This window comes from Gymnoscopelus microlampas, assembly GCF_963454915.1.
Source record: "Gymnoscopelus microlampas genome assembly, chromosome: 15".
Classification (NCBI taxonomy): domain Eukaryota; kingdom Metazoa; phylum Chordata; class Actinopteri; order Myctophiformes; family Myctophidae; genus Gymnoscopelus; species Gymnoscopelus microlampas.
Genome location: NC_139952.1, coordinates 49,117,272 through 49,131,749, shown reverse-complemented (window position 1 = coordinate 49,131,749; position 14,478 = coordinate 49,117,272). Strand labels below are relative to the sequence as shown.

Here is a 14,478-nt window from a genome sequence, read left to right as displayed (position 1 = left end):
GTTGCAGTGGATGCAGTGGCGTGCACAGACATTTTGAGGGGCAGGTGCTCAAGTAAATTATACCTTTTTTTTGTTTACTTGGTCTGCTCTTTTTTCCCTCTACACCTATACCTCTTTGCCAAAAATAGCCGATCTACAAGCCCACAACGCCTCGCAGCGCGAGGCGTTGTGGGCTTGTAGATCGGCTATTTTTGGCTAAAGTTCTCCTCAGAAAAGGGATGCTAGGTTTCGAGTGATTACGGTAAAAAGAAAAATCATATCACATAAAGATTTGGCGGACCCCCTGTAGTAACTCTGAGGACCCCCTAGGGGTCCCGGACCCCCTGTTGAAGACACCTGCTGTGCCCTTTTTTGAAAAGGGTACTTCTGGTCAAGAGGGCAAAGGGCAGGTGCTCTAGCACCACCTAGAGTCTATCTGTGCACGTCCCTGAGTGGATGCATTTGCAACTTTTGTGGACTATGTAGCTTGCATACAAGAAGGCACTTCTCACCTGTGGAATCTACCAACAGCCCACGCTATACCTGAGTGTGTGTTGTGTCATGAGGACATAATTATATCCACGAGTTTGTGAATGTAACCTTTACCACACCGTGTGTCCCTGTGTGTGGACATGAATAAATAGTTTAACTGTGTTTGTGTGTGTGTGTGTGTGTGTGTTTGTGCGCGCGCGTGCGTATGTGTGTGCGTGTCAGCGTGTCAGTGTGTGTGTTGGGTACACACTGACATGCTGACACACAGAAACACAAACACACTAACATGTAAACAACACAGTCCCACATTTAACGTCATTACCATCTGACACGATGGATGCTGAGGGGGATCATTAGCCTGTCTGTATGACACTGATGGTTCTGATGATGATGATGATGATGATGATGGTGTTGCCAGTGACAGCTGCTTCCAGGCTGCTGAGGCGTGGCTTCATTCACCGTCACATTCTGAACCCCGACACACTGAAAATACACGATCTACAAGCTCACAAGGCCTCACGGTGTGAGCTTGTAGATCGGCTAAGTGTCGTGTGACTAGAAGGGTCCTGTATCTTGCGCGGCGCCTTATGCCTATCGCTCCTTGTAGTTTTTTGGATCCCTATCGCCATTTGTACTTCAGGCCAGTTTTGAATGAAGCCAGTGAGTGCATTCACATCCTTTAACCCTTTAAGACCTGAGGCCACGTCTAAAAAAATCTAAATCCTAACAATTTTTCGGAAACAAATATTTAAAAAAATATTTTCACAATTTTTCAAAAATAGCAGATATACAAGCTCATAGCGCGGCACTCGGTGCCGCGCTATGAGCTTGTATATCTGCTATTTTTGAATAGCCAAAGACATCTGAAGTGACACAGATGCGTTCCAGGTATCAAATATTCTTTTCTATGGATTAGTCACTCCATGGAGACTTGAATTCATGGATATTGTTTAGTTTTTTGTCTCATTCCTAAGACAATAATTTGATGACCGGCAGCGGTTCCGGTAGGAGAAACAAAGAGTCTCCTTTGTGTCTCCTTACCGGAACCGTTGCCTACCGGTCCGCTGGCCATCAAATTATTGTCTTAGGAATGAGACAAAAACAAGAACAAAAATATCCATGAATTCAAGTCTCCATGGGGTGACTAATCCATAGAAAAAGATGTTTCTTTTGGGTGAACTATGCCTTTAATGGAGGAGGAAAAAGCGTCTTGCTGGAGGGTCTTTTAATAATAAACACACACACACGGTTTAGTAGAAAAAACACAGCAGGCATTTACAATGCAAATGACTCGGCGCACACATTCATTATACAGTATATACTGTACATCCACCATTAAACGCTTCCTCTGCCTCTGGCTGGATGCAGCAGCAGCGTTTCCTAACCAATTCATCACACCTCCACACACACACACACACACACACACACACACACACACACACACACACACACACACACACAGAGTGTGTAGATGTCATTCTGCCGCTCTGCCCAGGGCAAAGCAACAACACAAACACATCAAAGGCAGCGTTCTGTTTCTTTTTTTAAATGTTACACACACCTTCATACCTTCCGTCTGTTCCTCCACTGATGTACTAATGTAAAACCTGCAACACAACCTGCTCTCCTTCTGGAAGATAACCTTCTTTTAACCCATTGAGACCTGAAGCCGATTCTATACATGTCTCCGAAATCTCAACAGTATTCTGAAAAACGTATGTTTCTATATCAGTGGTGCTCAATCTTTTTCATGTCAAGTTTCCCCCAAAATTATATGTATTTGGCCGCAGACCCCCATCAAAATATTTTGTTCCAGGGACCCCCCAGAAGCAACGATTTGAGTTAAAAATGTTCGCTTTAAAAATATATATATATTCAAAGATTTGGACACATTTTCACGATTTTTCAAAAATAGTAGATCTACAAGCTCATAGTGCGGCACTCAGTGCCGCGCTATGAGCTTGTATATCTGCTATTTTTGAATAACCCAAAGTGTAACATAATGCTTTTTTTTTAGCTCAAATCTAAAAATGACACAGTTCCAGGTCTTAATGGGTTAATAGGCTCTGTGCATAACGGTAGCCAAGACAAATAGGAAAGAAAGACACGCCATCTATACGGTTTACTTCCCCGCTATCTGCGTGACGTAGGCTGACCCGCCTCTTCAGGAGACCAGAAGCAGGTTGGTCTATGGAAGCAGTCTATTCATTCCAATGGAAGAGTGAGCGTGAACACTGAACTTCTGAACCACAAGCCACGACATTCTCCCAACATTCTGACGCTAAGATGGCTTTTTTTCAGAGAGATTAATAATCTACTTTATTTCTCTTACTCCATCTCTGTCCCAGCAACACTCTCTTGTGAAACCTTAACACCCAGTAAACATATGAAGTTTGCAGAATTCAACGATGCCAAATCTGGAGACCATTTTGTGTACCATTTCACACCTAGTGGCAAAGCGTGAGTTGGGCTATCTTCCTAACTTAAAGCTGTACAGTGCAAATTTCCAAAAAACGATTTTTAGCAGCCTCTGCTGGTCATTACCGTCACTGCAGGCCGTTTGTTTATCATTGCGTTACCCAGAATTCCATTGGTTTTCACCGGAAGACGAAAGTGTTTCAAAAAGCGTTCTTTTAATTGTTTTATACAATCTGTGGATCGTTTCTCTTAGCCAGTGGAGCTTTAGTTACCGTGAGCTGTGTTTTCTTTTTCTGTTTTTTTTTCGTTCTTCAAATCATACAATCTGTTAAAATCAGCGTGAGTTTCCTTTTTGTTATTAGCACGGTAGTTCCTGGCCAAACAGGAAACCGGTGCATTTCCGCTTCCATTTTCCGGCCAGATGACGTCATTTTCGCGGGACAGTCAACCCCAACCATGTTCAATAGAAAATATATAAATAAAAGGCTTTCGGGGGTGAAATTCATGGAGTGGGTGTTGTGAAACATTTGCCACTCACAAAAGATATACAATTTAACTTTAGTTTTATTGAAAAAGTTACCTAGCATTACTTTAAATCTATTTAGTTAATTCACAGAGTCCATTCCAAATGAGACAGAACATGATGTCTGGTTCTGTCCCAGAAGAGACAGAACCTGGTGTCTGGTTGTATTCCAGAGGGAGTAATCTTCTCTGCTCACACACAGAGGTATATAATGTGTCATAAAGCTTCTCTGCTCACACACAGAGGTATATAATGTGTCATAAAGCTTCTCTGCTCACACACAGAGGTATATAATGTGTCATAAAGCTTCTCTGCTCACACACAGAGGTATATAATGTGTCATAAAGCTTCTCTGCTCACACACAGAGGTATATAATGTGTCATAAAGCTTCTCTGCTCACACACAGAGGTATATAATGTGTCGTAAAGCTGTGTTGGATCCATGCTGACATGCTGCATGGAGGCTAGCTGTGCACAATCCCATTGATTCAACAGGGAGCCATAATAACAGCAACAGCAGCTTCTGAACGATAAGACCAGGGTCACCTTGACCCATTTTTTAAAATCCTTTTTCACTGGGAAAACTGAGGCTATACTTAAGCAAGTCTGTATAATTCATACTGTAGGTAACGGGCGTTGCTTGCCGACAAAGCCCTGATCTTCACGCTAACAAGGCAAAGCAGCGTGGAAGGTGCAACGGAGTATAAATAATACCTGCTGTACCTGGATGTGTTACCCCACATAGAAAGAAAGAAATGGGTCAAGTTAGAAGAGAATTTCTCCAAGGAATACGGGGCTAGTGGGGAAATGGGTAAAGAGGTATATATGGAGGTGTTAAAGTGCTATATCTTCACTCTCAGGTGGAAAGCTTGTATGTGCAAAACCATTACTTTTCAGGAAATGTAAAAAAACAAAACAAACTAGAGGTTCTAGTAGCCTGGCACGCACATCAGCGATAGAGACAGTAGAGATTAATTGTGTATAATGTGTGGAGTTTATTTGGAATAAGGGTAAATGTTTTGTTGTGGAAAAAGTTAACCGGAAGTGGAATTCATTCTCTCTCCGTCTGAGGTCACAACCTAAAAGATCGGTGGTAGGCCTACATGTTGTTTTTGTTGTTGTGTAACAGAGAACGTTTTATCGTGAAAGAGTTAACCGGAAATGGTATTCAGCCTCACTCCGTCTGAGGTCACAACCTAACCTGCATTCGCTGCGCTGGGGTGGGGGTCCCAACGCTCTGGTCCGTAGCTTTTAGTGGTTATTAGCTTACTATTGGCATCGTCTATGGGAAAGCCCATGTTAATGCTAACATGCCAACGGAGGCTACATTACGCTTCCGTCACGTGATCAGACCTAGCCAATCACAGTCGCCACGTGATCAGCCCTAGCCAATCACAATCGCCCCGTGATCAGGCCTAGCCAATCACAGTCGCCACTTGATCAGGCCTAGCCAATCACAGTCGCCACGTGATCAGGCCTAGCCAATCACAGTCGCCACTTGATCAGGCCTAGCCAATCACAGTCGCCACGTGATCAGGCCTAGTCAGTATGTGTGCGGATGAACAGGGCTGCAACGTCAGCTTATTGATCGGCTATGTTGGGGCGAAGAAGTTTGGTTCGGAGGGGGGAAAAGAGCGGACTAAGTACAGAGCCGAAGGTTACGTTTACTATGTATTGACAGTTTAAGTGGTTAAATGTCTGAAAAATACACATGAACATGAATCCAACATATTGATGGGAGAGATCAAGTGTAAACAAAACAACACTGATGATAGAGCTGTCAAACAAGTATATGAAGCTCAATGTACGAACAAGTTTAATCTTTAAAACAGTTTTATACAATATATGTAGTAGGTGGTCCCAGCTGCTTCATTCAGCTCTGTCTCAGCTGAGGGGTCCTTGGCCTGATTTTTGTTGTAGTTTGAAGTACCCCATTATTTTATGAAAATAGAGATACAAGGTCTCCGGGCCGCCGACGGTGGAGACGATATATTTGTCCTTTCTTATAATAATCCTTTGTTCCTTTGGTTCTCCTGCAGAACCTTTGTGTTTCGTCCTAGACAAATCATCAGAGCCGGGGCTTCTGGGGCGATAATAACGGAACTAACTGTATTAACCCATTCAATACGGGATACGCATCTGTGTCATTTTAGATGTATTTGGGCTAGCAGATCTAAATACAGATGTATTTGGGCTAGCAGATCTACAAGCTCATAGCGCGGCACCGAGTGCCGCACTATGAGCTTGTAGATCTGCTGTTTTTGAGAAATTGTGAAAATGTGTGCAAATCTTTGAATACATATATATATATATATATATATATATATATATATATATATATATATAATTTCAAAACAAAAAAATGTAGCTCAATTTTTTGTTTCTGGGGGTCCTATAAATGTCTTCTAAATCCTTACAGTTCTTTGGGGGAAAACATGTATGTTGCTATAATAATATCAGTGGTTTTCAAACCTTTTTCATGTCAAGGACCCTCAAAATAATATCTATTTGGTCACGGACCCCCATCTCAAAACATGTTGTTCCAGGGACCCCCCAGAAGCAAAGATTTGAGTAAAAAATGTTCGCTTTAAAAAGTATATATATATTCAAAGATTTGCACACATTTTCACGATTAAAAAAGAATAGCAGATCTACAAGCCGCGCTACAAGCTTGTAGATCTGCTATTTTTGAACATCCCAAAGAAATCTGAAAATGACACAGATGCGTTCCCGCTCTTGACGGGTTAGATATGACTTCCTGAGCTCTTCTCAAATCCTCCAGTGTGATTACTGTGTGTTCTAGTTGAAAGGGAAGGCCTGAGCCGTGTGGTTTGAGAGGAGATGAGCGACACAGCGCCGGCTAATAAGCATTCTACATGGAGCCGTCATGGCAGCCTGTGAATGGACGCCTTGATTATGACCGTAATATGGAAACCAATTGACAAGTAAAGAACACCCCCCCCCTCTCTCTCCCTCTCTCTCTCCCTCTCTCTCTCTCTCTCTCTCTCACATCCTCTGACTCAATCTCCCTGGAGCCCTCATTAGCAGCTAGCTGTACGCTATGGCTGAGGAATCTCCATATAATTGCCATATTCAAAACCTCGATACGTGCACACGCATACGCGCACACGCACACACTACACGCATACACGGAAGCGTGCACGCACACACACACGCACACACACACACACACACGCACGCATGCACACACACACACACACACACGCACACGCACACGCACACGCACACGCACACACACACACACAGATCACCCCCTTAGCACTCCCTTTTCCTTGTTTCACTTGTTATTATTTCATTTTTTTGAATAGATATCAGTTATGTAGATATATGTCTGTTACTTGTTCACCATAATTAAATAGACACTGTACTGTTTTTTTTTGCTTGACCCACAAAATGTTAACAACGTGATTTAGATAGCATGGTGTTCGGTCGATGCTATAACTGTTTGATAGTATCCTACTATATGTATGTTCACACTGGTATATTCAAATTTACCATGTTGTATGTTCACTCTGATCTGATCTGGTCTGATTGTATGTAACAGAGTGGTTCACTACCTCAACCTGATGGCCTGGAAGTCTAAAATCTCCCCCGAGCGATACGGATATCCCTATGGCTTTGTGGTTAAGAAGTTGGCTTTCCCCGCGGGAGACCTGGGGTTCGAATCCCGGGCGTTACACGTACACGCACAGATCAGATGCCATTTTGGTTGAATTTAAAATTAATCTGTGCTCCAGGGGTCTCCGCTAGGCCTGCGGCGGAGACAAAAAAAAAGGTCTTAAGGAACGTTACAATGTTTAATCTATCATTGAATCGTAGAGAAACTGGGGATATTTACTCACGAGTCACAGCCCATAAAAATGGGCCCGCAACCCCACAACGGGTCCCCCAACACAGTGTTAGTGTGTTAGATTATGATTGTACAGTTAGTTACCTTGGTTTCATTGTTTACCAAACCTCTAGATCATCTTCCATCTGCGCCTCCATTATCACAGGCTCATTTGATTAGGTTTTAATCAAGTCAGTGGAATCAGACTAAGCATGGTGTCTGCAGCCTCATGGCCCCCGCCACCCTAATGACATTAACTCATTAAGACCGGGAACGCACCTGTGTCATTTTAAGATTTCTTTGGGCTATTCAAAAATAGCAAATCTAAAAGCTCATAGCGCAGCACCGAGTGCCGCGCTATGGAACAAAATATTTTGAGATGGGGGTTTGTGGCCGTGGACCCCCATCTCAAAATATGTTGTTCAAGGGACCCCCCCGGCCCCCTCCCAGAAGCACAGATCAGAGTAAAAAATGTTTGCTTTAAAACATATCAAAGATGTGCACACACACATTTTTCAAAAATAGCAGATCTGCAAGCTCATAGCGCGGCACTCGGTGCTGCGCTATGAGCTTGTAGATCTGCTAATAAATCTTAAAATGACACGGATGCGTTCCTGGTCTTAATAGGTTAAACATGCATCAGTGCTACAGCAGCCCTCTGAAGGTGCACCGTTTCCTGTAAGACCCGCCATAACACATGTTTGCTTTGTGTGGCGATCATGGCCTCCTAGGAGGAGACACAGAGGAAGTGATGGAATTGGTGTTTTGTGTGTTTTGGCTTTGGGTGATTAGAATTGTTACTATAGGGACCAAGTGTTGCCAGATTTTGAGAGGGAAATACGCAACCAGGTGTATGAAAACAAGCCAGACTAACGGGCATATGAGCGCACACACGCACGCACGCAAACACGCGCGTGCGCACACACGGCTATTTGTAAATAGATGATGGTAATTCTGGGCTGATTCTGATACCAATGTTTAGAATAACAATTTGGCCGATCAGCCGATACTGATATTTGTTCATTTTGCTTTAAAAATTGCAGAACTACAAGTCCAAAATGCATCACAATGTGACAAGTGTTAGCTTGTAGATCTGCTATTTATACATGTATACATTTTCTTTTCAAATGATACAGTATATGGTACATCCACCATGAATTTTGACAAAATATGGGTCAAAACATATAGGAAATCAGTGGTCTAGGACCGAAAAAAAAACTTGCTCTAATTGTGACTTGAACACTTAAACCCCAGCATCAGTACTGTGGGAAATCCCTCGCATCAGTAACTAGCAGATCTACAAGCTCACGCATCGTGATTTCCAGCGAAGATATTTAATGCAGAGCGAAGACAGAGGCCCCTGAGGGACTCCAACCAAGCAGGTTTTAAAGTGGTTAAACCAAATGGATGGCAACAGTGATAAGAGTCGACACACAGTGCACAATGTCAACACATTAAGCTCCTCTTCCTACAGTAGATGAGCTACAGGCAGGATTATGAACCCTGTCCAAACAGCAACGAGCAAACAAACACACAAATGATGCATCAACACCGGATAATCTGTGTCTCACATTCACCGTGTGTGTGTGTGTGTGTGTGTGTGTGTGTGTGTGTGTGTGTGTGTGTGTGTGTGTGTGTGTGTGTGTGTGTGTGTGTGTGTGTGCGTGTGCGCGTGCGCGTGCGCGTGTGTGTGTGTGTTCCCTCAGGCTGTGCCAGGGGTGTCGTGCCTCCTCTCTCTCAGCCAGCACAATTACAGCCAGTCGGTTGTACCGCTTCCCCAGAGACCAGGCAGCAGGCTGTGGCTTGTGTGGCTTCAATTTAACACAGAAATGAAACACACGTACACACACACACACACACACACACACACACACACACACACACACACACACACACACACACACACACACACACACACACACACACACACACACACACACACACACACAGGTTTATATCAATGTACTTGTGTTGTGAGGACATCCATGTTTTTGGACTCTGATTTCATGAATGCCGTTTCTACTGATTGCTTCCATTTTTAAACCCCTAACCTTGAAGCCAAAGATAGCCGATCTACAACGCTCACAACACGTTGCAGCGTGATGCGTTTAGTTGTTGTGAGCTTGTAGATCGGCTATATGTTTGGTGCATGACACCGACGTGAATTCAAGTATAAATCAGGCATATAACTCTCTAAACCCAACACCTGAACTTAACCTCTAAATACAACATCCTTTTAGCCTTTAACCTAACCCTAACCCCTTAACCTATCCCTAACCCTAACCCTAACCCCTAAACATGAATCTTTAGTACCCCAAAATAAGCGCGCCCCTACAGCCCTAGAGCCCCGTGCGCGGCTAGGGGGTCGGCCGGCCATAGGCCGGCCGGACCTCTAGTATATATATATTGTGAGAACCAAGAAAATTGTCCTAACAGTAACAGGCCCACCCACTTGAATTATGTTATTTGGATCTGCACAAAAAGTGCAATACATAACCACACGCACATGTGCCTACACACACACACACACACACACACACACACACACACACACACACACACACACACACACACACACACACACACACACACACACACACACACACACACACACACACACACACACACACACACACACACACACACACACACACTCCAACACTAAACAATAGCAGAGCATCCTCTCTATATGTTCCCACAGCAGTCATTACAATGTGGGGCGAGGAGCCACCGTGGCCGAGGCCCAAACACAATGCGCTTTCAAGGCCAAAGCCAAGTAGCCTGGCAGGGCCTGGCATGGATGTGTGGGTTTAGTTTGAGTAACGTGACCCAGAACCTCTAAACTGTCCCTGGACACATGCAGACAGACCGACCGGCCGGCCCGGGGACACAGTGTAAAAACAAAGACACTTCCACTGTCCTCTGTGCCAGACAGTAGCCATCAGGCCTGACCCCCATATGTTCTGTTCTGTTCTGTTCTGTTCTTGGCTTTCTGACTCGTACTGGACTTTAGTATATTTGCATATACTGTAGACTACTGTAGTTCTCACCATTTTTCATTTTAACCCGTTCAATCCGGGAACACATCGTGTGTCATTTTAAGATTTCTTTGGCTATATTCAAAAATAGCAGATCTACAAACTCATAGCTTGAGCTTGTATATCTGCTATTTTTCATGTCCTTGAAAGTTTTTTCTTAAAAAAAATAAAAAATAGAATACATTTAGACTTGTAGAACCCCCAGAAGCAAAGATTTGAGTTCAAGATGTTTGCTTTAAAAAAACACATTATATTCAAAGATTTGCAAAAAATGTTTATGATTTTTGGAAAACAAATAGCAGATGTACAACCGAGTGCTGCGCTATGAGCTTGTAGATCTGCTATTTTTGAATAGCCCAAGTATGAAATAATGGTTATAGCTAAACATATAAAATGACACCGTCCTTTATTGAATGTGTTAAGGACCCAGCCCTCAGCTGGGTGAAGCTGAAACTGAATGTCCCTTATATGCCTGAGGAAGGTCTTCAACGACTGAAACGTTGCTTGGCTTTATTCAACGTTTCTCTTGTACCGTGTGAGGGTTCATTGTGTTATTGTTGATGACCTAGAGGACTAACACAGGTGTCCCTTTTCCTGTCTCCCTTTCACCTAGAATAGAACAAAACGGGCAAATATGGTGCAAAACGGGACAAAACGTTCTGTTATAGAAGCTACTCTTTCACGTGGGGGAAAATAAATCAGCAACGCCCTCACAACGAAACAAGGCTAAACGGCCTGTATCATCAGCTATACAGTAAACGGAGAACCAGTGGGGGAAAAGTACTCAAAAGTTGTACTTAAGTAAAAGTATCAATACCTGCAAGGTAGAAGAACTCTGTTACAAGTAAACAAGTCTTGTGTTCAAAATGTACTTGAGTAAAAGTACATAAGTATTGGTATCAGTGTTGATTTTGACAGCAAATGTTGATTCAGCTTTAGTCTTTTGAATAACATTCCATTTAGTTTTAGTCATATTTTAGTCATCTGAAACGTTTTACTGTTAGTCTTAGTCGACTAAAATGTATTTTGGTGGTGCCTTCCAGACTTTTATTAGTAACAGAGTATTTCTATATTGCAGTATTGATACTTTTTACTTAAGTAAATAAATTGAGTAATCTTTTGTCCACCACTGTGTTTTATTAGGTTCTTATTAGCCTGGTTCCAGACGAATCTGCCTTTGCAAAATTGCATGCACTTTAGCCCTCGGCAGATTAGGTCTGGCCCCCCTCCATAGAGATTTCATTTCTCTCCCTCCGCAGTTGTGCGGAACCAACCAGGGCCCAGTATCCAAATGTGGGCGGGCTTATCACAAGAAAGCACTGCTCTGATTGGTTCGTACAAGGAAGCACTGCTCTGATTGGTTTACGTCTAACCAATAGAGTCCGTTTGGATCTTTTTGTAACCGCCCCTTGGAAAAAAATCTACCGTTGATAGGGACCAGACTAATATCCACGCAGTGTGTCGTGTGATATTGTCTGGCCACGCGAGGCTAGGTTCTTATGTGTTCTAAAACTCACCATCACTGTTGACACACTGCACCTGTGGGTCCTGGGTGCCCGGCCCGCACTCCTTCTTCTGGTCGTCGGGGACGCAGTCGTCCAGGCGGAGCAGCAGCCACTCGTAGCAGCTGGGCTCTTCACAGGGAATGGCCTCCACAAGGTGCGGGCAGTTCCCCGTGCCGCCCGTCGGCTCGTTGCCGATCCTCCTCTTCCTCAGCTTGAACCCTGTGTGTTCAAACAGCCAGAGGAAACAACAGGAAGTTAATGAAGTGATGATGAACATCAACAACCTCAACCAATCACCAGCCTCCTCCCCCTCCTTTCTCCCTTCTTCTTATTCTTCCCCTCTGTGTGATCTGAAGAGAACACTTTGTTCTGTCGCAGAATAAACCTCATATCTCCATTATTTCTTTTTTGGGTGGTGTAACCGCCCCTATATGTGAGGTTTGGACATCGACATCGCTGCACTGTGATTGGCCACCATTGTCCCCCCTAACCCTGCACCGTGATTGGCCACCAGTGTACACCCCTAACCCCTACACATTCAATGCAAATCTATACTTTTCTTTAAGTGAGCTTCCATCACTGTGATGACCACTAGCTGTAATATGATTGGCTGACTCTATTCAGGACTGTGATTGGCTAGTGAAACACATGACACATGTGCATAGCCCTATAAATAGGACTATGCACTTAAAAAGTGCATAGTGTGTGTGATGACCACACCGCCCACTTCACACTGGGTGTGATTATTATTTTTTATTTGTTTATGTATTTTGGGGCTTTATTCCTTTCAGAATCAGGGTTTATTGTCACAACAGTCAGTTACAAGCAAAAAACAATGTCAGTTACAGGTAAAAGGCTAGTGAAATTCATTTTGCTTCTTTCAGCTAGGCAGCCTTCCACATCTCCACGGCGCCATAATGACATCTCCACGGCGCCATAATTCAATCAATTCTGCAATACATAAATACTCTGTTACAAGTAAAAGTCCGGAATTCAAAATGCACTTGAATAAAAGTACAAAATTACTGGTATCAACATGTACTCAAGGTACTGAAAGCACAATTACTCATTATGCAGAATGTCCCATTTCACAAGTTCAAAATTTATAAAAATCATTTGAAAATAGCAGATCTACAACCTCAAACTGCCCTTAAGAAGGCAGCTAACTGCCCTGAAGAAGGCAGTTAGCTTTGAGAACGTTGGTTTTCATTACTCTGCGTCCAGAATAAAATTATCGGCACTTTGGCTACCAGTGTGTATGTAGCCTGGTAAACCCCTCCCCCTCCGGAAATCTCATTTGTATATGATTTCAAATCAAATGCAAATGATATTTCCCGAAGGGGGAGGGGTTTACCAGGCTAACCAGTGTGTGCTTTTCCACCTTCTTGTTTCTCGAAGACTATATCTTTCTATATCTTTTGACTATATCGGATTCTCCCGCCGTGGGCCGACAACACCACAAGGACGTTGGTGTGCGTATATCATTCCTGCGTGTACAAGGTTTTTGTCCGCCTGACTGCGACGACTCTGTTCCTGAAACACGCACATCTCAACGTGCCTCTGTAACCACATTAGCTGCACTCTGCGCTTTCACAGCAGCGTCTCTGATGATGACAACCATAACACCACATTCCACATGACAGCCCCATTAACCCCTCAAGACCGGGAACGCATATGTGTGTCATTTCTAGACTTCTTTGGCTATTAAAAAAAAAATAGCAGATCTACAAGCTCATAGATGAGCTATGAGCTTGTAGATCTGCTATTTTTTGTCAAATCTTGAAAATGTGTCCAAATCTATGAATATATATATATTTTCTTTTTTAAAGCGAACATTTGAAAACTCAAATCTTTGCTTCTGGGGGGGTCCCTGGAACAAAATATTTTGAGATGGGGGTCTGTTAGCCAAATACATATATACTTTTGGGGGTCCTGGACATGAAAAAAGTTTGTATAGTAACATACGTAAAACAAAAAAAGAAGACATTTGTAGAATCACCAGAAGCAAAAATGTGAGTAAGAAATGTTCGCTTTTAGAAGAAAAAAAAAAATATATATATATTCAAATTTGCACAAATGTTCGCGATTTCCCCCAAAAAATAGCAGATCTACAAGCTCATAGAGCGGCACTCGGTGCCGCGCTATGAGCTTGTATATCTGTTATTTTTTTGGCATAGCCAAATAAGTCTAATGACACAGATGTGTTCCCGGTCTTAACGCGTTAAGCCCTGAAGTTGACAGAAATTACACAGGAAACGGCTCCACACACTCCTCAGCTATAATGAACATTATCGTCTCTCCTCCCTCGTTACGTCGCCGTTTAATCCAAAGTGACTAATGTCACCGAGACGTCCCGTTAATGTAGCTGGGACCTTCACTGCTGCTCCTGTAAGAGGGGGGGGCTATGAGCTGTGCTGCTCAAGGGCACACGGGTTGGGGCGGGGGTGGTGAGGGAGGGGTTTGTAGGCAGGCAGGGCCCGGTAAAGAGAAAGGAAGGGGGGGGTGTTAACAACTGGGGGGCCTCAAGCCAAGGTCATCCACCCACCAGCCCAGCCCTAATCCAGGGCCTCTGTTCGGGACCGATAAGAGCGCCCGAACGGCGGGGAGCCTCCAGGACGCGTGTGGAGGAGAACGTGTTGGAATCTATCCTCCCCTCATCGCCTCTTTTCTCCT

The 14,478-nt window shown here is 43.6% G+C and overlaps 1 protein-coding gene across 1 annotated transcript in view; it reads right to left on the bottom strand.

Annotated features, from left to right (window-relative positions):
• Positions 1 to 14,478, bottom strand: part of thsd7aa (thrombospondin, type I, domain containing 7Aa) — a gene marked incomplete at both ends in the record, with an annotated part of 204,039 nt that overhangs the window by 99,837 nt on the left and 89,724 nt on the right. Inside the window, one exon of the mRNA XM_084080528.1 lies at positions 11,818 to 12,024. Coding sequence (XP_083936654.1) covers positions 11,818 to 12,024 — 207 coding nt within the window. The remainder of the gene's footprint in view (positions 1 to 11,817; positions 12,025 to 14,478) is intronic.